The sequence below is a fragment of the Neopsephotus bourkii genome, unplaced genomic scaffold (assembly GCF_033783945.1).
Source record: "Neopsephotus bourkii isolate Nb327-2 ecotype Australia unplaced genomic scaffold, CSIRO-AGI_Nbou_v1 NB_1525, whole genome shotgun sequence".
NCBI lineage: Eukaryota > Metazoa > Chordata > Aves > Psittaciformes > Psittacidae > Neopsephotus > Neopsephotus bourkii.
In genome coordinates this window covers 374,150-400,112 of record NW_026902001.1, presented here as the reverse complement: position 1 = coordinate 400,112, position 25,963 = coordinate 374,150, and the positions used below count along the sequence as shown (strand labels likewise).

At 52.2% G+C, this 25,963-nt stretch overlaps 2 protein-coding genes across 2 annotated transcripts; both read left to right on the top strand.

The window, feature by feature from the left end:
- Window positions 1-4: 4 nt before the first annotated feature.
- On the top strand, window positions 5-4,723 carry LOC133221235 (cytochrome c oxidase subunit 4 isoform 1, mitochondrial). Its single transcript, XM_061369946.1, has 5 exons — window positions 5-79; window positions 821-900; window positions 2,378-2,545; window positions 3,565-3,696; window positions 4,459-4,723. Exons 2-5 carry the CDS (start codon window positions 822-824, stop codon window positions 4,593-4,595), a joined length of 516 nt encoding a protein of 171 aa, XP_061225930.1. The 5' UTR covers window positions 5-79; window position 821; the 3' UTR covers window positions 4,596-4,723.
- A 1,356-nt stretch (window positions 4,724-6,079) lies between these two features.
- Window positions 6,080-23,377, top strand: LOC133221236 (dual specificity protein phosphatase 22-A-like). Its single transcript, XM_061369947.1, has 8 exons — window positions 6,080-6,239; window positions 6,380-6,455; window positions 8,139-8,172; window positions 8,759-8,841; window positions 13,160-13,209; window positions 16,018-16,092; window positions 17,000-17,171; window positions 21,216-23,377. The coding sequence occupies exons 2-8, from the start codon at window positions 6,435-6,437 to the stop codon at window positions 21,420-21,422; spliced, it is 642 nt and encodes a 213-aa protein (XP_061225931.1). The 5' UTR covers window positions 6,080-6,239; window positions 6,380-6,434; the 3' UTR covers window positions 21,423-23,377.
- Window positions 23,378-25,963: the final 2,586 nt, after the last annotated feature.

Here is a 25,963-nt window from a genome sequence, read left to right as displayed (position 1 = left end):
AGGGCCGTGCCTCCCGGTGTGCACCTCGCTTCCGGCCGGGGGCTCTTCCGTCGCAGCGCGGCGTAGAGGACGGTGTCAGGTCGTCGGGCCGCGATGGGCTCTGGGGCCGGGGAAGGAACCAGGGCCAAGGGGGGGGCACCGGGGCACAGCGGGGACGCCCCGCGGCTCCTCCTCGCCCCGAGGGGCTGAGGTTATGGTTGGATGGGGGCTATGGGGGAGCGCTGCGCGCTGCGGTCTCCTCCCCCGGTTGAGGGCCCCTCAGCGCGGCCCCGCGTAGGTGCGGCGGCATGTCGCAGCTGTGGCGTTGTGTCGGGCGTTATCGTGATAGCTTTGGGGGTGAGGCCCGCGGCAAGGTCAGGCGGCGGGCTCCGCGCTGGGCTGGCAGCGGGGTTCTGTGTGTGTGTGGGGGGTGATAGAACCGTGTCCTGCAGCGCCCTGCGGCTTACACCGTTAGCGGGGCGTGTGTCTTTGTCCCGGGCGCGCCAACGTTGGGCGCTGCGGAGGCGTTTAATGGATGCGGGATGCGTGTAGATTCTCGTTTCGAGCTCTTGGATTGTGCCAAGTAACGATTTGTTAGTGAGTGAAAGCGTTTAGACAGGCCGACTTAAACAAGGGAATGTCTTTAAGTACGGGGGGGGGCTGGCACTGGAACAGGGAGAGGAAGGTTTAATCCCAGTCACTTAGGTAAGGGAATGACCCTGAAAACCGAGTACTGGAAGGACAGGAAGCCTCTGGTCTCGTGGAAAAGCGTTATTTCACCTTTGTGCATTTGATGTCTTTGCCTCACCTTGACTTACCTACTGCTGTTTTGTGCTGACAGGATGTTGGCTTCCAGGGCATTCAGCCTTATTGGGAAGAGAGCCATTTCCACCTCCATCTGCCTGAGAGCTCATGGACATGGTAGGTGGTATTCTATAAATACCGAATACTGCTTTGGTATTTTAGTGAGGATGATAGGAGGAGCAGTTTAGAGGAAGAACACAAAAAGCTGCTGCTTGGTGTTTGGGTAAGAGGGGAGTTGGGATAGAGGACGGATGGTGGGCTGGTGGCGGTAGAGCTGAGCAGGCTGTGCCAGCAGATGGCATTGTGGAGGTGCAGGCAGGGCTGAAGGCTAGGCAGAAACCAGGATGGAAAATGGAAACAGGCTGAGAGACTGGGCTGGTTCAGCCTGGAGAAGTCTTTGGGGAGATGTTAGAGCAGCAACCACTGCCTGAAGGGGGAAAGTCTGAAGAGTGTCTTGGGAGAAGGGATATAGGGACAGGCCAAGGGGAATGGCTTTAACCTGCCAGAGGGGAGGTTGAGATGAGCTCTTAGGCAGAAGCTCTTCCCTGTGAGGGTGCTGAGGTGCTGGCACAGGGTGCCCAGAGAAGCTGTGGCTGCCCCATCCCTTGCAGTGTTCAAGGCCAGGTTGGACACAGGGGCTTGGAGCAAGCTGCTCCAGTGGAAGGTGTCCCTGCCTGTGGCCCAAGTGGTTTGTCATGATTTAAGCCCAGCTGGTAACTCACAGCCGTGCAGCTGCTTGCTCCCCTGCTTCTTCCTCCCCTCACTCCCGGAGGGATAGGGAGGAGGATTGAAAGGGTGTAACTCGCACAGGTTGAGATAAGAACAGTCCAGTAAGTAAGGTATAACACAAACCACTACTGCTACCACCAATAATGATAGATAAAGGTAATAACAAGGGCAGAGAATATAAAACTGAAAGAGGAAAAGAAAACAAACACAAGTGATGCACAGCACAATTGCTCACTACCTGATGGTCGATACCCAGCCTGACCCAAGCAGTGATCTGGGCCTCCTGGGTAACTCCCTTCAGTTTCCATACTGGGCATGATGTGCTGTGGCATGGAATACCCATTTGCTTATTTTGGGTCGGGTGTCCTGGCTCTGCTTCCTCCCAGCTTCTTGTGCCCCTCCTCAGTGGCAGAGCATGAGACTGAAAAGTCCTTGATCTGGGTAAGCATTACGTAGCAACAACTAAAAACACCGGTGTTACCAGTGTTGTTCTCGGGCTAAAGCCAAAACACAGCACTGCACCAGCTACTAAGAAGGAGAAAAATGACTTCTGTTGCTGAACCCAGGACAGAGTTGGAACTGGATGAGCTTTAATGTCCCTTACAACTCGAATAAGTCTGTGATTCTATGATTAATAAAGTGATTTAGGGTATTACCTTTTATATATATCCCCCTTCTACTTTATTCTTTCACTCTTAAAATAGCACCCATTTTAAATGCTTCACCTGGAAGTCTTCTCTTTCCTGGATTCTTTAACTGACATCACTTTTTTGACTGAGCTGTTGGGGTTTTTTTTGGTATTGTAACCAGTAAGAGATGCTTGTGCAGGAGTCAGAAACTGTGTCTCTTCTGTTCCCCTGTGCAGCTGGTGTTGTCAAAGCGGATGATTTCAGCCTCCCAGCCTATGTTGACCGCCGTGATGTTCCCCTGCCTGAAGTGGCCTTTGTGAGGGATCTGTCTGCTCAGCAGCAGGCTCTGAAAGAGAAGGAGAAGGCATCTTGGACTGCTCTGTCTGCTGATGAGAAAGTTGAACGTGAGTAGTTGGGGCTTTAAGCCAGCTTACCTCTACCAACAGAGTGATCTAACCTGTTGTGTGTTAATTATTGACACCTGGTAGTGCAGCCACTAACCGCTGTGCCTCCTAATGAGGAGCTTTGTTAATTCCAATGGAGCTGCTTGTGCTTACACATGCAGAGGTCAGTGCTTGGTGTTCCTGGGATCCTTGGTGCTTTCAAAATCAGATATTCCTGCTGTTGTCTCTTATGTACCTCAGGTCAAGTCAAGCAATTTCTTCTTTTCCTAGAAAATAATATTTATTGATTCCTGTTTACTTTTAATAAGCCAGAACTCCTCATTACAACAATATGCAGTGGTTAGTCCAGCTGAGTGAAAATGAACCCTGGGGATTGGGATGTTAATGACCACTGACCTCAGCATTGCCAGATTTTGGCTGATTAAAAGTGCCAGGCAGGTGTTTTGACTTGCAAATAAAACTGAATTGTCTTTTCAAACTAACATCATGGTATGCCAGTGAGAACCCGCTCTGAGAGCATGCTGTGTCTTCCCCTGTCAAAGGTGGAAGGCTTAAAACTCCTTTGAGAATGGCTCTAATATGCATAAGCACGCTCCAAGTGTGATGTTCTGAATGTCAAATTCATTTGGACATTGCTGACAAAGGTGAGAGAAACCTTCTGAGATACAAGTGTTCAGAAGGTTTGGTTGCAATAACTGCTGGGAATTGGAGGGAAGAAGAGCTCTGCTTCTCCTCCTTTTTTTGTACTGATAATGCAGCTTTACAGTAATCTCTAAAATAGAGGTAAACATCACCTGCTGGGGGCGAGTCACATGGTGATGGTGAAACAAGTCATTTGCCATGGTATGAGGGCCTTGGTCTTGGTGCAGGAGACTCCAGCTAATTCAGAAGCTCTTTAACATCACTTTTGGTTGGCTTTAAGCTTTGGTAACCTCTTTCTGGAGCATGGCATGTGGCCTGCAAGTCACAGCAAAAGGAAAAGGAATAGTTTGATGCTTTTAACTTGTACTTTTTTGCAGTGTATCGTATCAAATTTAATGAGACCTATGCAGAAATGAAGAAAGGAACAAACGAATGGAAGACTGTTGTCGGTGGAGTGCTGTTCTTTCTTGGTTTAACTGGTTTGATCCTCATTTGGCAGAAACACTTCAGTAAGTAAACACTCTACGGTGTTAACTGTTAAATGAAGAGCAACATCAGTTGATATTTGATGGGGGGAACAGTGATGGGAAATGAGAGATTTGCTGTGAGCCACTCCAGGGAGTCTGTGGTGTATCCATCAGCGTGCTGGTGCCCTCTTGGCACTTGCTGTTTGTTAGTCTCTGAAAACCCCATTCTGGAGCTTCTTCATGGAGATCAGCAGGGGTGTAGTGTGAGTATTCAGGAAGCTCACCCACTGAGAGGTGAAGGTGGTGGAGAGAGCTTTGGTGGGAGGAAAAGATAGGGAAGGGAAAGAGCAGTGATGCCACTGATCCCAGAGCTTCCCCTCTCTGAAACCTGCTGTTGCAAAAGCTTCTTGCTGCTTTGGTAGTAAACATTTGGGTTTCTGCCACATTTGGCTTCGTTCCCAGCCAATGTTGCTCCCCCAGGGGAGGCTTCCAGCTGCCGCAAGGCAGAGCATGCAGTTAAATGAGCTGTTCTGTGTCCTGAGGCTTCATCTACTTGTAGTGAAAGTAGAGGGTTGTTGTCTTGGTACAAGCCTTTAGAGATGAGTAGAAACGGCTAGGGAATCGATGTGGGAATCCAGCCCGAGCTGAGTGCTTCAGGGCTCGAATGTAAGGAATGCAGTTTGAAGAGATGATGGTGCGTGGGTGATTGGCACCTGTGGCTTTGGGGGGAAAAGTTTTTCATTAGTGAAACTTCAGTTCCTAGCTTTATATTGTGATGTGATTCCACCTGCCTTTGAATTGCAGTGTACGGCCCTATTCCGCACACCTTCTCCGATGAGTGGGTGTCGGCGCAGACGAAGAGGATGTTGGACATGCGGGTTAACCCCGTGGAAGGCATCTCTTCCCAGTGGGATTATGAGAAGAACGAATGGAAGAAATAAAGCAACTCAGTGCAGCCTGTTCTGCTTGAATATGAAATGATTCCATCACCTGTGTGTGACCTTGTTGTTGTGTACTGGAGCAACCTCTCCACTTACATAGAGGCTAATAAATGTCTGGTTAACTCGAAGGTGTCCTTTTATTGGTGTATGGATGTGTGTGGTGTGATGGGAACCTTAGGGGCAGAGCTTTCCTGGGTAATCTCGTCATAGATGGTGTGTGTTCAAGGGAATGTCTTTGGGGCACAGCCAGCTGTCCTGCTGTGCAGAGGTCAGAGCTACATGTAAGGTAAGCAGATCCCAGCCCTGGCAGAGCCTCTGCATCCCGTAACCACTCCAAAAATAGCATGTCAGTGCTCCAAAAGGCCAAGTCGAAGGGAGCAGAGTGTGTGATGGAGGGCAGCTCTGCTCTGTCTGTCTGTCCTTGTGAAGGGAATGTGAGGAAGAGACGAATTACTACATGTTGTTAAGAATAGGTTTAGACCCCACACCTTGCCTTATGTGTGAGGTGATGGTGCTTGGAGGGGATCACTGCAGAGTGGGGAGGGAAAAAGTCTCTGTGTTTAGTGGGAGCATATGGACTTTAATAAAACACACTGGGGACACGTTCTGGTTCATGGCTTAGTGGTTCCAGGGCCCGAGCTAAGAAAGGTGGTGCTTCTGCTTTGCTCTGTAGCTGTGGCTTTCTCCCTTTGGCTAGTCTTTCTGCAGGCAAACCTGCCTTCACCTTAAAAACACCCTTCTGAAGACTAAAACAAGCTTCAGCTGCAGCTTGCTGTCTTCCTGCATTGGGTTTAGCAGCTGAGGTGGAAACCCTGGGGTGGCCTCAGCCGCATGTGGTGACCCGCTGTGCTGGGGCTGGCCAGCCTTTCCCTTCCAGAGAGATGGAGGTTTTTAAGATGAGATGATTTGATGGGAATTAAGCCATGAGCTCCCTTTCCTACATCTGAAACATCCCTTAGGTGAAGTGCTTATCTCTGGGGCGCTGAGGAGGATGTAACAAGGATGACACAATCACAGCCTGGTGATGGCTCCGGGGCTTTTGCTACACTTGTGGTTTGCTTTCCTCTGCTCTTCATATAGCTGGTGCCTCTGGCAGGCTGCTGGCGCTGAGCTGGGAAGGGGCCAGCAAGCTGCTATAGGCAGATCTGCTTTGGAAATGGATGTTCTGAAGCATGTGCTGGGATAGCAGCGCTGCTTTACAGCTCCTCTTAGGAGCTCCCCTGCAGGGAGGGGGAGATGGATTTATCCCCAGTGCTCCATTAGCTGCCGGTTATTTGTGCCATGCTCTGGTTTTTGAGGTAAGTTCCCTATTCTGCATTCTGCTCTCATTCCTGTGGTTGGGATGAATTAGCATGAATGGGAGATACCCCATGGAGCGCAGGTCTTGTACCAGCCTGTAGCATGCCAGACTGACGCCCAGAAGCATCCCTGTGACAAGGGAGTTATTCCTGCTGGGAACAACCTCCCCTTCACTCTCCCTAAAGGGCTGTGAAAGCCTCATCGAGCCCAGGATAGAAACCTGAGCCTCACCATGGCCCTGGATCCTTATTTCCTCCTCCCCTGCCTGGCACCAGCCACTCTTCTCCAACCCTTTCACCCTAGAGCACGGCGCAGGGACCTGCCGGAGCAGCCTATGGCCTGTGAGTGAGCTGAGTTTGCCAGGGCTCTGCACGCTCATCTCCTGGCATGTGTTCCCCTTCCTCCTGCTCTTGGCAGAGGGATGTGCTGTTGGGAGGTGATGGAGCTCACTGTCCTGACTGTGATTTTTGGGTGTTTGTTTGCAGATAGCCTTGGATACTGAGGAGCCACCTGAATCCTGATCCTGGGGACAGGAAAACCATGGGCAGTGGAATGACCAAGGTACTGAGGGCCAGCGGGATGGTGGCCAGCTTGTCCTTAGGCAGGACCTTCTGCAGCACAGGGGGATGCTTGTTCAGAGCCACCATGATCATAGAATGGTTTGGGTTGGAAAAAACCTTAAAGCTCATTCAGTTCCAGTCCCCTGCTCAGTTTTCACTTAGACCATGTCATCTATGGTGCTCTAAATAAAACCCTTTGGATATTCCCTTTCTCAATCCCATTTGAAGTTCCAAGCATTTAAGAAAGGGAATTAAGAAAGCAAAGGGTGCTTGCTGGGTTTATATCCGAGGTGATGAGCTAAGTGCCTGGGGGTGCTGGAGGTGCAAAGGATGCTGCAGAGGATGAAGGGGGCTGTTGGGATCCATCATCCTGGGATACTGCAGAGGGTGAAGGGGACTGGTACAGCTTTATATGCTTGTCCCTTGGGTGGTAAGGCAGTGGCATTAGCATCCCCAGGGCTGATGGGGGTCCCTGCAGGGGAATTTCCTCCCCCTGCCAGCCCTGGGACACGTTTGTGCCCAGCAGCTACACACAGCAAAGGGGAATGTGGTGTTTTGCTGCAGCTTGTTGCCCATCTGAGCTCCAGGGCTGACAGAGGGGATAGATTTCTGCTTCTGTCCTTAAATAACCATTCGGTACGTGCGTTATTCAGTTTAAAATTAGACCCTGAGACAACAACAGCGAGACCAGATCAGGGCAAACTCTGTCTGCATGGCTCTGGTGTGGTTTAACACCAGTGTTTCATGCCCTGTGCATGCAGCCTCACCTACAGAGTGGATTTACAGCCCCCCCAGTGCCACCAACCCTGCTTGGGAAGCCCAGGGGCTGGGCTGGTGCAGACATGTTTGTGCTGCTTTGATTTGATGAGCTGAAGGGTTCAATGTCCCCCTTCTATTGGCAACAGCTTGTGCCATGCTGGGGCACAGTCATTTGCTGTTTGCACCCCATGGATGGGCTGGGGTTCAGCTGAATTAGAGAGGGGCTGGATGTGGCCCAGTGCCAAGGGTCTTTTGCCAGGTGGGTGCAAACAGGTCAGCTCTTCCTTTCTATGCCTTGGTAAATGGCTCTGGTGGGCTCTTACAGCCCAAAAATACCCTGAGCTCCCCCTTTTTCTCCTCCATAACGCTGCAGCAGTGAGTCATTGCCCAGCTCCACATACTTGATGGCACTTACTGCAGCATCCTGCCCAGAGAGGTGTTATAAATAGCCTGTGCCTTTGCCTATTTATCCCTCGCTGACAGAGGCAACCTTTGAAACTGTTTGCAAGAGGTGGTTGCTATAGAATAGATAAATAAATCCCAGCTGCAGCGGGGCTGGTTTGCCTGCAGGAGATGGGGAGGGGGGTCTGTGCTGGACCCCCACCCTGAAGGAGGAGCTGGGGTGGGCTGATTCAGGCCGTTTCTGATGGGAAAACGCAAGCCCCTTCCATTGATGTGCTGAGTTTTCCTGAGCTCTGTGACCTTAAAGGAGTTTGGGATGGTGGTTTCGGTGGGCTCAGCTTTGGTGTTCATTAATGAAGGTGGTTCACTAATTAGCTGCTTGGTTTATCATTGCCTGGGGGGGTTTGGTACCAGATGCTCTGGTCCTGCTGGTACCACACATGCAGCTCGATGCTCCCACCACGTCTGATGCATGCTGTGCCCGACACTGCCTTAAATCTCTCTCCTTTCTGTCACCTCCCAGGTTGTCAAAGGCCTTTATCTTGGGAACATCCGTGGTGAGTGCTTTTCCCTGTGTTTCCCTGTATTCCCACCTCTGTGTTGCTATGAGATCCATGGGGCTGCAGGAATCCCTCTGTGCTCCCTGTGCCTGCTCCCTGTTGAGGACCTCAGCATTATCCAGAGATCCTAATCCCCCAGATAGCCCCATCCCAATCACAACTGGCCCTGTGCCGCTCTAGCTCAGGAACTGGATATCCATAGGGAGTGCCGGAGCACTGGGAAACCCCGGCATGGCTGGAAACCTCCCCTGTGTTTGCTGAGACAATATTTACAGTGGGACAATGCCTGGCTTTCTTGCTGGGAATTCTGGGCCCTGCAGGGAGCAGGAAGCTTGTGTTTCCTCCAACAGTGAGGGCACAACAGCCTTTTCCAAGAGCATAATATCTGATTTTGGGGGGAGTCTGATGAATATCCATTTCATCCAAGGGGAATTTTGCTTTGAAGGAGGTGCATTCTTCCCATGCAGAGTGAAAAGCAGTGGGAATGAGGGACAAAGGGGCTTGGGATGATGGATGTGGGGTGCTGGTGGGTGCTTGGTCCATCAGATCTCCCAGGTAACTCATGTGCTTCTCCCAATTCCAGACTCTGAGGACTATGAGAGCCTGCGGAGGAACGGGGTGACACACATCCTCTCCATCCACAACAGGGCCAAGCCAGTGCTGGAGGTCAGTGCTTGGGTTGGGGGCTCTGTGGGGCCACTCCAGAGGCATTGGGGACTGGGAGGGTGCAATTGGGATGCACACAGTGTTCTCCTGGCATGGGGCAGAGAAGCAGTGCTGGACTTGCACTGACTTTAGTGATTTGCACTGATCTGCACTGACTTTGGTGATTTGCACTGATTTGCACTGACTTGCAGTGATTTGCACTGATTCGCACCATGCGATGCTGAATTGCACCCGAAGGGGCTCAGCCTTCTCTTTAAGAGGGGCCACCGCGGTGTTTCGGGGGTCACTGCCCCTCTCTCGTTGGGCTTTAGGGGCCGCAGCGCTGGAGGGGACTGAGCCGGGAGCCCGGAGCACCGCGAGAGGGCGGCGGCGCCCCACGGATGGCGGCACCGGGACCGCCAATGGCCCCGACGGGGAGGAGCAGGGAGGGGGCACAGCGGGACCGGAGCAGCCCAGCCCCAACCCCGGACAGGGGTCCCGGGCCTTGTGTCCCCACTAAAACCGCGCTGATCCCGGAGCTCTGCGGAGCCCTCGGGATACGGGTGGGGAAACTGAGGCAGGAGGGTTGGGGCGGACGGTACAAAGGATGCTGCAGAGGATGAAGGGGGCTGTTGGGATCCATCATCCTGGGATGCTGCAGAGGATGAAGGGGGCTGTTGGGATCCATCATCCTGGGATGCTGCAGAGGATGAAGGGGGCTGTTGGGATCCATCATCCTGGGATGCTGCAGAGGATGAAGGGGGCTGTTGGGATCCATCATCCTGGGATACTGCAGAGGATGAAGGGGGCTGTTGGGATCCATCATCCTGGGGTGCTGCAGAGGATGAAGGAGGCTGTTGGGATCCATCATCCTGAGATGCTGCAGAGGATGAAGGGGGCTGTTGGGATCCGTCATCCTGGGATGCTGCAGAGGGTGAAGGGGACTGTTGGGATCCATCATCCTGGGATGCTGCAGAGGGTGAAGGGGGCTGTTGGGATCCATCATCCTGGGATGCTGCAGAGGATGAAGGGGACTGTTGGGATCCATCATCCTGGGATGCTGCAGAGGATGAAGGGGGCTGTTGGGATCCATCATCCTGGGATGCTGCAGAGGGTGAAGGGGGCTGTTGGGATCCATCATCCTGGGATGCTGCAGAGGGTGAAGGGGGCTGTTGGGATTCATCATCCTGGGATGCTGCAGAGGATGAAGGGGACTGGCACAGTTACAGGTTGGGCAGAGAAGTGATTCAGAGCAGCAGAAGGACTTGGAGGTGTTGGCTGATGAGAAACTGAACATAAGCCAGCTTCAGTGTGCGCTTGCAGCCCAGAAAGCCAACCATATCCTGGGCTGCATCAAAAGGAGCGTGACCAGCAGGTTGAAGGAGGTGATCCTGCCCCTCTATCCTGCTCTTGTGAGACCTCACTTGGAGTATTGTGTGCAGTTCTGGTGTCCTCAACATAAAAAGGACATGGATCTGTTGGAACAAGTCCAGAGGAGGCCACGAGGATGATCAGGGGACTGGAGCACCTCTCATATGAAGATAGGCTGAGAAAGTTGGGGCTGTTCAGCCTGGAGAAGAGAAGCTGCGTGGAGACCTCATAGCAGCCTTCCAGTATCTGAAGGGGGCCTATAGGGATGCTGGGGAGGGACTCTTCATTAGGGACTGTAGTGATAGGACAGAGGTAATGGGTTAAAACTGAAATAGGGGGAGTTTAGGTTAGATATAAGGAAGAAGTGATTTACTGTTAGGGTGGTGAGGCACTGGGACAGGGTGCCCAGAGAAGTGTTGAATACTCCATCCCTGGCAGTGTTCAAGGCCAGGCTGGACAGAGCCTTAGGTGCCATGGTTTAGTGTGAGGTGTCCCTGCCCATGGCAGGGGGGTTGGAACTGGATGATCTTAAAGGTCCTTTCCAGTTCAACCCGTTCTATGGTTTTATGATCCTGGGATGCTGCAGAGGGTGAAGGTGATTGCAGGCACCCCTCATCCTTTGGGACCTCAGTAAGTAGGTAACTCCATCAAAACATCAGGTTGAGCCCTAAGGCATCGGGTAAGGTGCAGTGGGGCAGAGAGAGGAGGAAGGAGGCTGCATGAAATGGGTGTAGAGAAACGGCTGGAGGCTGGGGAAGGAGCAGCAGCTGGTGCTGGCGGTGCTCAGGGCACGGCCAGATGGGGTAGCAAACCACACGGTGACTTACAACACGGAGTGAGGCGGGAGGAAAGGGGAACCGGAAAGGCATGGTGGGTTGAGCAATGTGTCAATCACAGCCCCGGCTCCGCAACCGCAAACCCCAGCACTGTTCCCACGAGTGGCCCCGCTCCCCGAGGCGGGATGGGGGCACCATGGGGAAGGGGAAGCCACTGGGAGCCCGGCAGTTGTTATGGGGTCGGGGAACAGGGAAGAGTGGGATCGGTTTGGCTGCGGTACCGGTTGGTGCGGTTGCTTGGACGATGTGGTGGCTCTTCTTGCTATGGGGAGGCTTGGTTAGTACTGGCATGGTTTTGGGGATCCATGGCCAGGATTGGTGGATTTCCAGGTTTTGGGAATCCATGGCCAGGATTGATGGATTTCCAGGTAGATCCCCAGGCAGAACTGATGGATTCCCAGGTTTTGGGAATCGACAGCCAGGATTGATGTATCGCCAGGTTTTGGGGATCCATGGCCAGAATTGGTAGATTTCCAGGTTTTGAGGATCCACAGTCAGGATTGATGGATTTCCAGGTTTTGGGAATCTACAGAGAGGATTGGTGGATTCCTAGGTTTTGGGGATCCGTGGCCAGAATTGATGGATTTCCAGGTTTTGGGGATCCATGGCCAGGATTGATGGATTTCCAGGTTTTGGGAACCTACAGCCAGGATTGATGGATTCCTAGGTTTTGGGGATCCATAGCCAGAATTAATGGATTTCCAGGTTTTGGGGATCCATGGCCAGGATTGATGGATTCCTAGGTTTTGGGGATCCATAGCCAGAATTAATGGATTTCCAGGTTTTGGGGATCCACGGCCAGGATTGATCAATTTCCAGGTCTTGGGGATCCATGGCCAGAATTAATGGATTTCCAGGTTTTGGGAATCCACAGCCAGGATTGGTGCATTTCCACATTTTGGGCATCCATCATCCCACAAAACCTGCTGCTGTTTGCTTGTTGGTCCTCATGCCCTTGTCTGACACGTGGTCCCCTTCTACCTGCCAAGCTCCTGCCTGCATCCACCATCCCCTGTGTGCTGAGGAGCTGCAGTTTGGCTGGGGCATAGATGAGGAGCCCACCTATTATCCTCTATTTCTCCCCTTATCCTGGCCTTCCCAACTGTTTTTCCAGGCAGGGAGCATCCTGCTGGCATCCCATGAGGACCTGGCAAGTGCCACCTTGTCTCCATCCAATGAGAGGCTGCAGGGTGGCAGGGATGAGCATGGGACTGGGCTAGGGAGGGTGGATAGGATGGACAAGTGATGCATGGGAATGCCTGCCCATGCTTGTGCTTCTAGCATGGGTCTTTCCAACACGGACATATCCCCTTGCCCATCCCGTGCTACCCCTTCCCTCCTTAAATAATCCTGGTTTTACAGCCTCCCAGTTTACCCTGGGCTTGAGGGTATCCCATGGGGTTGGTCAGCCTAAGGGGGACCTCTCCATAGTGATGCCCATGGCAGGGAGTTGGAAGTGGATGATCTTAAGCTCCTTTCCAACCCAAACCTGTTTATGATGCCACTGGAGATGGGGTAATCCCTGTGCTCGGCTGTTTCGGCTCTGTCAGGATTTCCATCTATTTTGCTAAGAAAAGGGAATAAAAAAAAACACAAAAAGGGGGAAAAAAAAAAAGAAAGAACCTCGTATGAAAAGGATCTAATTTTAGCTCGGAACAGGGAGGCTCGAGGAAGCGATGTTTTAAAGAAAGGAAAGTGATCTGACCCACGCCGACATGCGGCAGGATGATTTATTGTGTATTAGAAAGGGCTGGGAGGAAATAACTCATTGATGAGAGCGGCTTCATCAGTGCGTGTTCATGCATGTCTTCCTCATGGGGCTCGCTGGTTGGGGCCCCAGGAGAGGGGTGGCTCTGATTTGAGGGGCTCCTGTCACAGTTTCCCATGGCCTGGATTCTCCTATGGGATTAAATGGATGGGGGCAAGACCCTGGGGTGGGTTGGATGTGACCCTGTCATGGTTCTGCCTGTCCATAGGGAGCAGGGTGGTGGTATCCAACAGCTCATTGTGGCTTCCTCTTCACCTAAGGTTCATATGAGGAGAGGAAAAAGAGAGAAATTAAGGCTTTTTTTTGTGTTTCTTGCAAGTATTTTATCACTTATCCTATTACTTCAACCGTCTTTGTATTGCAGGACATGACCTATCTCTGTATCTCAGCCTCTGATTCTTCCAGTCAAAACCTGTAAGTCATTCGCCATCCTTTTTCCTCAATATTGACCTTTTTGATCAATAAAACCTCAGATTCTGCAGGATGAAGGTTCAGTTTGTGCTGTAAAAGCTTTGCATTGTTGCAGAGCTTGACAGAAGCAGTGGTTCATTCGCAGGTTCAATAACATTTGTAGGGCTTAAAATGTGTTTCTGTGTGTGTTTGCATTCAATTTTCCATGAAAACTGGGCAGGTTAAGGATTGGAGCATTAGAAAGATGATTTGTGTCATTCTTCCATACATTTTCCTTGGAAAGAGAAGTAAAATATTTGTTTAAACCATCATTTTCACCCATGCTACAAAGCACAGATACTCCTAATGTTCTCAGAATGAAGCTGGTGGGAAGTGCTGCAAGGAAGCCCCAGGCTTTCATGGGATATGGTGCTGGGGTGTGATGGCACCTGGGGTTGCAGCACTGTGATGCTGCTTTAGCATCCATAAACCACACACTTTAAGCAGAAAATGGGCATTTTTTTTTATTCTTCAAAAGCTAAAAAGCATCAAAACTTAATGCAAAGTGCCCGGACAGAGCCCCATTGTGGAGATACTGGTTTTCCAGCATCCTTGTGAGCAGCCTTGTTCCGGGATGGGATTCTGCTTGCTCATGCTCCCGCTGAGCGGAAAGAGGAGCTTTACAAGAAAACCCTGCCTCAGCAAGAAATGGGGTTTTTTAGGTGTTATTTTTTTCTCCCATTTCATTGCGTTTGAGGCACATCTACCAAAAGGGAAAGAGAAAAAAAGGGAGAAGGAAAAAAAAAGATAAGAGTGGCTGCCGGAAGGAAGACTTATTCAAGGAACTATTTTCTGCTTGTCAGTTTATGCTTTGGATTTCACAATCCTGGTGAACTTTGTGTCCTGCAGAGGAGATGCTTGTGACTCAGGATCTCTGCGGCTCTCAGCATTGCTGGCTTCACGCCCCAATTCCATGCTTTGAGGCTGGAAAAGCATGGAGAGAGCTTTTCTATGCCTGGAGGGGGAAAAGCCCCTGTGGGGTGTGTGAGGATGGATGGGGTGGATGAAGTACTCACCTCCCTCCAGGATGGGGTGGGAGAGTGATGCTGCTTGCATGGAGTGGGCTGGAGGGTGGCAGAGGGAGCTGGAGGTGAGAGCATCACATCCGTGCAAGCACTGTGCATCCCTGCTGGTCCAAGCCAAGGATGCACATGGGATCCGGAGAGCTTGGATCTGTGTAGGCACCACATGCAGCAAGCCCTGGGGGATGTTCTGCAGGGCAGGATGAGCTGAAATGCTCTGGGACAAGCTCTAGGCAGGGAAAGGCACCCAGATGGTGATGCTGCATTTGCTGTAGTGGTTGAAGAGGCCATGATTAGCAATAGACTGACATCATCCAGGGCTGAAAAGGTCCATATTTGTGAGTATGATCACAGCTTTGGAGACTTCCATCCCAGCAGAGCCCCTTCCTGTTACTGAATGCATCCTTGGCTGGTTTCTTAAGGTGTAGAACAGGGTGAAGAGCTTACTTACCCTTTGATGGGCTAGCAGGGATGGAGGAGGTTTAGGAGGGCTCTGCCTTGTCTCTGAGCCCCATTGGGAGCGAGCCCTGGGCTCCCTGCTAGCTCATGATTTGGCTTCTGAGAAATCAGGAAGGCTGTGCAGGAGGACACCCACCCCATCACGCGGAGCCAGAGGAAGTCCAGCACTGGGGCAGAGCACTGCTTGCTCCTCCACTCCCTGCTAGGCATCAAAGGGGACCCTCTTCTCCTCCCCATAAAGCTGGGGCTATGGGGCCAGGCAGTCACCACTGCCCGAGTTACTCAGAATCAGGTTTTCTGCCTCAAAACTGGCCCAGGACTCAGTGGGGCTGTGAGGATGAGCAGGTTATGGCAAACGCATACTGAGGAGATGAGTACCTGACTCTGTGTGGGTTCTTGGAGATGCTCGCTGCCTTTGGGAAGGGCTGGCAGCAGTGTCCAGCATCCCATCCAGTGATGAGCAGGAGGGATGCGTTTCACCAGACCCTGCATAACCCTCCCACAAGCACCCATCTCTGTCTCATCAACACATGTGGAGTTGCTTATCCTGTTTTCTATGTCTCCATACCTTCAAAGAGATGGGGGCCGCCCATAAGGCCAAGCATCCACGTGGGAAGCAGAGAAGCACCATTGGGTGTTGCAGCAGAAAGCCCTGGCTCCCTGCCCTGTTTTGCTGTGAAACTCTCTGGTTTGGGTTAATGTGCTGCCTGTGCCTTGCTGCGGCGCTGGTTGTGCTTTCAGGGATGCAGGCAGCTATCTGTGACTGGCAACCCTACGTCCTACATCCCTGGAATGGGTGGGAAGGGGCTAGATATGCTCTTTGGGTGAGAAGGAAAAGCAAGTTGCACTATGCCAGGATTTGTGGGCAATGCAACTTGGGAGCCAACTTTTCCTGCCTTTTTCCCTACCAGCATCTTCCCCTTGGAGGGAACTGGGTGGTTTTGGCATCATTTGGGAATTGGGGGTGAGCCTATGGCTCCGGGCAGCCTCTGACATGGGGATGTGCATGTCCCTTGGGCATAAGGTAATGGCATTCCCTGGAGGCTGACTCCCTGCCCTGCCTTGGCTGACAGCATCCCGCTGTTCCTGAGCCCTCAGGAAGCAGGAAATCCCTCGGAAAGCCTCTCAGGTCACTTCCTTCCTTGCAGATGACCATTACCCTCTTTGCCTTCACTGGGCAGAGGGAGGATCCCTGCTCCCATCCCATGGCCCTGTGGCAGGGGACACGCGATGGCTATGGCTGGGGTGGTTTGGAGCTTCCCATCCTCACCTCCTGCCTCTCTCCTTGCAGGCTGCAGCATTTTAGGGAGTGCATCCGGTTCATCCATGAATGCCGGCTCGGCGGGGGAGCCTGCCTTGTTCATTGGTGAGAGCTACCAGAACCCCATCGCATTCCCTTGGTGTCGGTCCTCTGGGAGGTGGGAATGCGGTCCCAGAAAGTGTCCTCAGCGTCAAGTGTGGGAGTGTGATAGGGGAAGGTTTCTGCTGCTGGGATCCATGGGGATCACAGAATCATGGAATCAGCCGGGTTGGAAAAGACCTTTAAGGTCATCAAGTCCAGCTTTTACCGCAGCACTGCCAAGGCCCCTACTAACCCCTGGCGCTGAGGCCCTCATCTACATGGATGTGAACACTTCCAGTATGGTGACACCACCAGTGCCCTAGGAAGCCTGTTCCAGTGCCTGACCACCCTCTCTGTGAAGAGATTATTCCTGTGCCAGCTCCCTCTCACAGTTACAGCCTATATTTAACAAGGAGACAGCAAGCCATGCTTACTTTCACAGTGAAAATCCACTATGGTACTTGGATAGCAGCAACAAGATGAGTTGGTAGAAAAGTTTGGCTTAGATTCGACTCAGATTAGATTGGAGAGTTGTTAGATAAGAGAGTTAATATTCAGTCTAAACCTCCCTTGGCACAGCTTGAGCCTGTTTCCTCTTGTCCTATCACTCATCTGGGAGAAGAGACCAGCCCCACTTCCCTACATCCTCCTTTCAGGTATTTGTAGGGAGTGATGTATACTCCATGCACAGAAAACCAGAGCATCCAAAGAGGTGGGATGCAGGAATCCATCTACCCACAGCCACCAGCAGCACTCTATGTCCATGCAGCTCCTTACCCCCACCATAGCCCTGCTAGCATCCCACTGAGACCGACATCCATCGGGAGAAGCAACCCTATGTTGCATGCATCCCTATGCATCCCAAATGATGTGTGTTAATCATTATGATGGGAACGCCTCTCCCTGACGCTGCTCCCTCTCTCCATGCCAGCCTGGCCGGGGTATCCCGCAGCACCACTGTCCTGGTGGCTTATCTCATGACGGTGACCGAGCTGGGCTGGGAGCGCTGCCTAGCCGCTACCAGGGCTGTGAGGTCCTATGTGAGCCCCAACTTTGGCTTCCAGCAGCAGCTGCAGGAGTACGAGGTGACCTTGCTGCAGGAGGTACATCCCGCACCCGTGTCCCCTTACGCGTGTGTCTGCAATGTCCCCTTATACTCGTGTCTGCAAGGTTTGCAAGCAGGGATGGCTCTTTTGCATGCAGCTCTATGCAGGGACGGCTGTTTGACTGAGCTGGCCTTTGTGTGTGCTATTTATTACCTGGGGATTTTGGGGTTTTGCATGCAAAAACAACAACAAAAAAAAACCTTAAAAATAAGAGAGTGCCTTGATATTGTGTGAATGCACTTAGAAAAGCTCTTTAACCCCCAGTGCTTTTCTTGAGGTCTCAGGATGCAGCAGGAGGGATGGGTGAGCAGTATGTCCCCTGGGAACCATGGCAAGGGCATGGGTTGGTTCCCTCTAATGCAGCACAGTGAGAGATGGAAAAGGGGGAGAGGGACGGATGCTCTTGTGAATAGCTTTGGGATGTGCTTGGTGTGCTTGGCCTTCCCATACACCAAATCCACTGCTTTTAGAGGCAGACAAGTGACAAGTGTTGGTGGAGAAGTCATCTTTGCTCAACCAAATGATGAGGAGAGGCAGGGTTTAGGAGAGCAGGAGCCCTGGTTGGGTGCATCCCCATCCAGTGTGAGGGAGGGATGATGTAGCTGGGCTGAGCCTGATCCTGGCGGCTGGGGGTGACAGTGGCATGTTTAATCACAACAGTACTAATTGCAGGGCTCAGGGATGCACTGTTGACCCGGAAAGCCATTGAAAGCAAAGGGAAAGGCACTTAAAAGCAGAGCTCCCACAGTGGATCCTGCTCCTCCATCCACCCTCAGGCTCTGCAGAGGACCAGGGTCTAAAACTGCACATGATGGACTTCTGCAAGGACAGATTAACCTCATAGCTCACATCAACCCTAGACTTGATCCCATTACTGAAGTCAAAGCCCACCCCATCCACAGCAGCCATGAGCATCACACAGTGATGGTCCCTCTGGCCACTCTGAGTTGGTCAAGGGGGTTTCTGTCCCCTAGGCTATAAGCAGGGACAGCATGTGACATGGTCACAAATGTCACCCATTCCCTTGGCGCTGTCACGTGCGGCACACAGCCACCACCCGTTATTGCTGGCTTGCAAAAACACCCGTGGAGGAGGGCAGAGAATGGTCCAAGGGATTACAAAACACCCACAGCGCTGGAGATTCCCTATGGGGCTTCCCCCGTCCGGTCCCCAGCCCTTCCCACGCTATGGCTGTGTCCCAGCATAAGCTGCGGTGTGGGGTTTGCTGCCTCCTGCTCCCCAAAGGCCAGGCTGGGCTCAGCAGGCACCAGATCCCCCTCCCCTCCTTGTGTGCTGCTTTTTCATCTCCTCGAGGTTTTGCCCAGAGCTTTGCAAGCATTTCCTTGAGGACACCAAAGGCAGAGCCAGGGGTCGAGGCACTCAGATGAGGTTTAGGAAGAGCTGCCTTTTCCTTGGAACACCGTGAATTCCCTGTGGTCCCAACAGTGGGAGGGAAGCTGCGATGGCCCTGGAAGGGGGCTGCTGCTGGATGCTGGAGCAGGGAGTGCTGCTCATCCTCAGCTCCATTTGGAGAAGGGGAAGAGCAAGGATGGATGCTCCAACTGCTCCCAGCTCATCCCTGCATCCTCTCCCTTTGCAGGAGGAAGATCAGCCGAGGTGGATGCCGAGGGTCCCATGGGGTGGTGGATGCTGTAGGCATTCACTTGTATGGCCAGGAGCCCATAGGACCTGATGCCATATGTGTCCTGCCCCTTTCTTCATGCCAAGCAGCATTTGGCTTGCTTGTGTTGGCTGTGGAAGGTTGTACCTTGTTCCTGTGGCTTTGAGGTTGTTTTTTGTGTGTAGGTAGGATGCAAGAGCAAGGGTATCGTGACCAGAGCTTCGGATCTTGATGAGGGTAGAGAAAAGTCTGGATTTCCCCATTTAGCCAGGCATTAATTTGGAAACACAGTGCATGGAAGCAGTCATGGATAAGGGCTGGGCAGGCTGCTCAGAAGGAAAAGCCTTATTTCTTCTTGGTTTAAACCCATGAGGAATAGGTTGATCCTCATGGGAGCCTGCTCCACAGGGCTCTGGACAAGCATCCCTCAGTGCCTCAGCTTCCTTGATGTGGAGCAGGGACCTCAGATGGGACCCCGGCAAGTAGAAATGGGGAAGATGCTCTCTGGGACTGGCCGGAAAGTGTGCATGGAGCATGCAGCTGTGGTTTCAAGCTGGCAAATGATGCTTATCGGGATGGATAAAGAAGGAAGGAAGAGACCAAGAGCAGCAGCACCATGATGGGTAAGGTTAGAAAAGGAAGTAAGTGGGCACAGAGAAGACAGCATGAATGTGAGAGAGGGCGAAGATGCCATTTGGGTGATGGGCCTCTTCCCTGTGGTGGTGGCACACCATGGCCAGGCTGCCTTCCCACCCTGGTGCTGTCCCACATGGGATGGATGCTCCTGGCTCCAGAGAGAAGAGGAGGGCAGCAGGAAAGTGGTCAGAACTGGAGGAAATGGGCTGTAAGCAGTTCTTGCTCTCCCTTTAAAGTGAAAAGCCCGTCAGCAGCAGCAGGGTGTTTTCCACATCCTCCTAATGGATCCTTCCCTCCTTTTGCTGGATGGTGGGAGCCAGCTCCCATCAGACGCATGATGTGTGCTTAGTCCTGGTGGGTTCTGAGCTTTGGTGGCCAGGCTGGTCTCCCCATGGATCTTCATCCCTCTGGATGATTTGCACAGGAGGAATGTTTCAAATCCTGTCCCAAATCCTTTGGGACTCACTTCCCAAAGAAATCAGGTCTGGCTCTCGGGGTCCACCCCAAACAAGGAGTCTGTCTGCTTGCTGGAGGCAAGTGTGCAGTAACCGTGGTGAATCCCAGTATCCAAGGGAGTGGATTTAGGAAATCCCGACATTCCTGGTGGAAATCCCCTCTGTCTGAGCTGACTTCCCCTGGCTGCAGGAGGTGCAAATGCCACCAGGGTCAGTCTCAGCTCATGGTCCCTGTGCCTGCACCAGTGCTGGCAGGATGGGGCTGAACCATTCTGTTCCATTCTCCTGCATCCCACACCTTTGCCATGAGCTCCATGGCTCCTGGCCATGGGGTGCTGCCATGGCACCCCAGGAAGCTGGAACCACTGCAGGGACTTCTCACCCTGGGGGTGCTGAGGCTCAGGGGGCTGCTTGCCCCCTCCCTCTGGTTCCCCTGTGCCTGTCCCAGTGCTACCCTGGCTCCAAGGGTTGATCCCTCTCTTGACCCTTTGCATCCACAGGTTTCACATTCCTGACTCCATGTCCTCCATCCTTAAGGGGTTTTCTGGATATATTCCTACCACTCATCCCAGTAACTCCTGCTCACTGGAGCAGCTGGTTCCCAGCTCCTTAGGAAGATGTCAAAGCCCTGGTGGGGTCCAGCAGAGCTGCCCCTTCCTGCCCATGCTCCCATGTGATGCAGTCTGAGCCCATTGGATCCCCCTCGGAAGCAGGAAACATTTCCATGGACCATCTCTCACTTCCCAGCCGCCTCTGGACCTCATCCTGCTGCCAGCTCATCCCCACTGGGATGACACTGGGATGCTCCTGCAGCCTTTGCAGATGGATGCAGGGATAAAGGGAGGACAGAAGGCACCCCTCAACCAATGCAGGGAGCAAAGCGCTCTGCAAACAAACCTGCCTCTACATGCAGGATCTGACTTGGCCGTGCAGCTTGTAGCAGCGAGTCCAGCCTGTGGAGGCTGTTCCTGTAAGCTTTCCTTACAGGAATTCAGGCACACAAGGGAACAGCAGCAGCTTCTTGGCAGTGTAAAGTAAATAAAGCTGCAGCCGGCGTGAGGATGCTGCCAGCTTCCCGGCTCTGCCTGTGCCGGCCTGGGGATGCGGGAAGCACTCATTGAGGGGGGAACTGTTGCATCTCTCATACGATGTGGTTGTGGTGTGTGAGCTCCTCAGAAACTGGGGCCTTTCTGCTTGCTGGTTGTGGCTGGGGATGCCCCGGCCTCACAGGGATGCTGCGGGCATCGCTGTTGCAAGCTCCATCTCTCAGCCTAGGGGTGTCTCACCCCCCAGTGGCTCTAACAACCTCTCTTGGCTTTTTCCTGGCAGTACCGTGCTTGGATCCGCCATGACTATGGAAGGAACCCATTTAAGGACCAGGAGGAGCTCCAGAGCTTGCTGGCTCAGCAGGAGCAGAGGCAGAAGGAGCAGCAGCTGGGGAGCAGGGATTGCTCCTGGCTCCACTCTCCAGCTCCCACCTACCCGCTCCCCTACCATGCAGGTGGCACCAGCAGAAGCAGATGGATGAACAGATAAGCATCCGGCTGCTCCCAGGCAGACGTTGGCCCCGGGGCTTGGAAAACCAGGTCTTCCCCTTGCCAAGTGCCTCCAGGGGTTCATGTCTAGGGCAGAAAGCAGCCAGCACCAACCTCAGCTGTGGTTTGAGTTGGGGTTGGAGTGGGGGGGTCAGGGCTCACAGACCATCCCCTTGGCTGCCTGGTCTGTGTGTACCCCATGGCAAGGCAGTAAATTAATGGCAGTGTCTTGCTCTGACCTGTTCCCCCATTCCATTCCCAGTGGATCACAGCCCCTTTCCCATCACCCAGAGCAGCAGCAGCAAACCCCATCTCTCTCCAGCAGCATGGTACCCAGGGCTCCTTTGGCAGCGCACAAGGATGCCAATGCAGGCCTTGGAAAGCCAGGGTGGGATGAGATGGGGAGATGTAATAGAATCATAGTTATAGAATAGGTCACCTTGTACCCTGCTTTACAGAGGAGCTGGGAGCTGTTACAGCCCTCGAAGGGATGAGTGCTGGGATATGGAAGCGTTGCTGAGCCCTGATTGTCACCCAAGGGATGGGGATAAGGGGCTGGAGGCTCTTTGTGCTGCTGATGTCCCTCCTGGTCCAGCCTGTCCTTTGCACATGTCCATCTGGCATCTTTCTTAACCCACCTCCCCAGGGAAGGGGGAAACCCAGCAGTGCTGGAGGCCTCCAGTACCCACTGCCTCCATCCCTGCAGCCAGAGCAGGTTTGGGCTTCCCCTGCTGCCCAGTCTGAATGTCCCTGGTTGCAAAAGAAGCCGGTTGCTCCGTTGGACTCAGTTGACCCCCAGCCCAATTCAACACTGTCCCTGACTAACTGCCTGTTTAACATTGGAAGATGGTCACTTTGTCCCTTTTTCATCCCAAACCCATCATTTTCCAAAGCGTGGGCGTCCTTTGCCAAGGTCTTCATATCCACCCTACAAGGAGGGTCCTAATCTATAGATGCAGCCCTTCTACATTTAAACCTTTAACTCTTCTTTGCCTTTTACTATAAATACCTTGCTTGGCTTCCCAAAAATATCCATTCTGAGGAAAAGAAAAGTAACATTTAAAGTATTTCCAGGAATTCCCTTGATTTCTGGGTACTTAGGTATGAGAGTGCCAGGGGTGACTTGACCAGCTCCTAATAAAGGGGAGAGTGATTAAATCCATAAGGGTGGTTGGCTTTGATTTGTGGTGCTCTTGGTGGGAGTGCAGAGATGGACTGACATGGCCATGCTGCTATGTCCTGTTTCCTATTTGCCTGATGAGAACCACTAGCAAAATTAAATGTTTTAAGGACTCAGTGTTTAGCCATAACATAGGATTCCAGGAAAAAAAGGATTATGGAGGCTATTCCCTGTCTTTTTAGGTTGAGAAAGGGTCCCTTTGGCTGCAGTTCTGCGTGGAAGAACACACTGGATTGTGCCTGCAGCACACATGGGAAAGCAAAGCAATTAATGAGATCAAGGACCATAAATGGATAAATGCTGATGGTGGAGTGGACTGAAGGGAAGTTGAGCAAACTAGGTCAATATTGGATTTAATGCCTCTGTTATCATTTTAGGAAGCAGAAAAATGGAACTTGCACATAGGATTAAAAAAAAAAAAGAAAGAGGAAAAGAGAAAACAAGTTGGTTTCTGGTGTAAATAGGAAGTCATTGGAGATCTGTGATAAGCAGGGATTAGGTTTGCAGTAGGTGTGATAACCTCCATGCAGCGCTGCTGTTCTGTCACCTCACCCTTCCCATCCCACCGTTGGCCATCCAGGGGCTCAAACATTCCCAAAGGAAATCCAGCCCCAAAGCAGTTGTTACCCCTGGGAAAATGCCCTGATTTTGGGAATCACAAGGGATGCTCCCCATAAGCTGCAGCATCACTCGTGCCCGCATCACAGCAGCACCTATTGCCCAAACAGCATCTCCCAAACCCAATTTCCCCTGAATTTTGAGGGTGTCCCAGGAAAATATATAGAATTATAGAATAGTTAGGGTTGGAAAGGACCTTGAGATCATCAAGTTCCAACCCCCCTGTCATGGGCAGGGACACCTTGCTCTAAACCATATCACCCAAGGCCTTGTCCAACCTGGCCTTGAACACTGCCAGGGATGGAGCATTCACAACCTCCTTGGGCAACCCATTCCAGTGCCTCACCACCCTAACAGGAAAGAATTTCCTCCTTATATCCAATCTAAACTTCCCCTGTTTAAGTTTTAACCCATTACCCCTTGTCCTATCACTACAGTCCCTAATGAAGAGTCCCTCCCCAGCATTCCTATAGGCCCCCTTCAGATACTGGAAGGCTGCTATGAGGTCTCCACGCAGCCTTCTCTTCTCCAGGCTGAACAGCCCCAACTTTCTCAGCCTATTTTCATACAGGAGGTGCTCCAGTCCCCTGATCATCCTCGTGGCCTCCTCTGGACTTGTTCCAACAGTTCCATGTCCTTTTTATGTTGAGGACACCAGAACTGCACACAATACTCCAAGTGGGGTCTCACGAGAGCAGAGTAGAGGGGCAGGATCACCTCCTTCGACCTGCTGGTCACGCTCCTTTTGATGCAGCCCAGGATATGGTTGGCTTTCTGGGCTGCAAGTGAACAGTGAAGCTGGCTCATGTTCATTTTGTCATCGACCAGCACCCCCAAGTCCTTCTCCACAGGGCTGCTCTGAATCTCTTCTCTGCCCAACCTGTAGCTGTGCCTGGCATTGCCCCGACCCAGGTGTAGGACCTTGCACTTGGCATGGTTAAACTTCATGAGGTTGGCATCAGCCCACCTCACAAGCATGTCAGGGTCGCTCTGGATGGCATTCCTTCCCTCCAGCGTATCAACCGAACCACACAGCTTCGTGTCATCGGCAAACTTGCTGAGGGCGCACTCAATCCCACTGTCTATGTCAGTGATGAAGATGTTAAACAAGACCGGTCCCGACACCGATCCCTGAGGGACACCACTCGTTACTGGTCTCCAGCTGGACATTGAGCCACTGACCACAACTCTTTGTGTGCGGCCATCCAGCCAGTTCTTTATCCACCGAGTGCTCCATTCATCAAATTGATGTCTCTCCAATTTAGAGACAAGGATGTAGTGTGGGACAGTGTGGAACGCTTTACATAGGTCCAGGTAGATGACATCAACTGCTCTACCCCTGTCCATCAGTTCCGTAGCCCCATCATAAAAGGCCACCAAATTGGTCAGGCAGGATTTCCCCTTAGTGAAGCCATGCTGGCTGTCACCAAGCACCTTGTTGTTTTCCATGTGCCTTAGCATGCCTTCCAGGAGAATCTGCTCCAAGATTTTGCCAGGCACAGAGGTGAGACTGACTGGTCTGTAATTCCCCGGGTCATCCATGTATTTTTCCACTGTGGCCTACACCGTTGGGACCTGTGGTGGCTTTAGGGCTTTCGGCAGTGGAAGGCAACCCCCCGAAGGAGGTAAACCCCATTGATTTCTCTTTGCCAAGTGCCTCTGCTGCAGGGGAAACCGCTCTGTTCAAGTGTAAATGAGCTTCCCATGGTGCTGCTCACACACAGGGAAATGGTTTACAAGAAATTCCAGGCGCTGCTGCCTGCCCCAGGGCGTGTTTCGCTTTTCCCTTTGCCATCCCGCTCCATTCCAGCCGGCCGGCACCAGGAGCGGCCAAAACCCCCGTTTTAAGGGGGTGGTTGTTTTATCCTCCTCCCATTGGGACACTTCTCATCCCAGAGAGCTGAGATTTTGCTTTTCCTGGCTGCCCATGAAGCTGTGAAGCCAGAATGAAGGCAAAGGCGATGGAATCCCCTCGCTGGCAGCAGGGTCCCGTTTAGTCAATGGAGAAGCTGGATTATACAATTCCCCTTGGAAATATCCTGCATTTCTCACTACTTCTGCAAAATAAACCATTTTTAACTGGGGGTGTCTCTGTCCTGTGTGGAACTGGTGCCATGGGGGGCAGAGATGCAGCTCCCCCTGCAAAGCTGAACTTGTTTCTCAGTAAAAAAAAACCCCAAATAACCCTCCCAACCACATCTGATTGCAAGAGAAGTTTTTGGCTCCCCTCAGATCTCATGGGGGTGTGTGGGATCTGATTAGGATCAGTTGAGTGTTTTAAAACAAGGGTTATTACTGATGTTATTTGTTAGGAATGACACTAAAGGTTGTGTACCTTAGATCATTATTTTTATTGTAGCAGCTGCGCAGCTCCATACATTTCCCATTTCTCTCTATTACCCACATGGGAGTAATTACGGTTTTCTTCCAAGAAATGTGTGTGTAATCTGGTAATCCCAAAAAAACCCCCCTCTGAGGTCAGGCTGCAGAGGATCCTTTATGCTCCATCACAGCCAGCAGCCCCAGCTAGGGATGGTGGGGATGGCCTGAGGCTGCCGTGCTCTGCCAGGGCTCTGATCCCAGCTGGAGCAGCGAGGGAGGGATTGATCTGGACCTGGAGCTGATCCAGGAGGGAACTGGGAATTGCTGGGATATGGACTGATCAGGGGCTGGGGAGACTGCTCTGAGACTGAGGGTGAATCAATCAGGGACTGACTGGGGAGGCTGGTCTGGGATTGGGGATA

What these genes read in the sequence shown, in the direction of transcription:
- LOC133221235 (XM_061369946.1), top strand. Translation starts at nt 822, where the DNA reads ATGTTGGCTTCCAGGGCATTCAGCCTTATTGGGAAGAGAGCCATTTCC. An exon ending in TGCTGATGAGAAAGTTGAAC is followed by an intron (nt 2,546 to 3,564) that starts GTGAGTAGTTGG and finishes ACTTTTTTGCAG; the next exon opens with TGTATCGTATCAAATTTAAT. An exon ending in CATTTGGCAGAAACACTTCA is followed by an intron (nt 3,697 to 4,458) that starts GTAAGTAAACAC and finishes TTTGAATTGCAG; the next exon opens with TGTACGGCCCTATTCCGCAC.
- LOC133221236 (XM_061369947.1), top strand. Translation starts at nt 6,435, where the DNA reads ATGGGCAGTGGAATGACCAAG. An exon ending in GGGCCAAGCCAGTGCTGGAG is followed by an intron (nt 8,842 to 13,159) that starts GTCAGTGCTTGG and finishes TTTGTATTGCAG; the next exon opens with GACATGACCTATCTCTGTAT. An exon ending in AGGTGACCTTGCTGCAGGAG is followed by an intron (nt 17,172 to 21,215) that starts GTACATCCCGCA and finishes TTTTCCTGGCAG; the next exon opens with TACCGTGCTTGGATCCGCCA.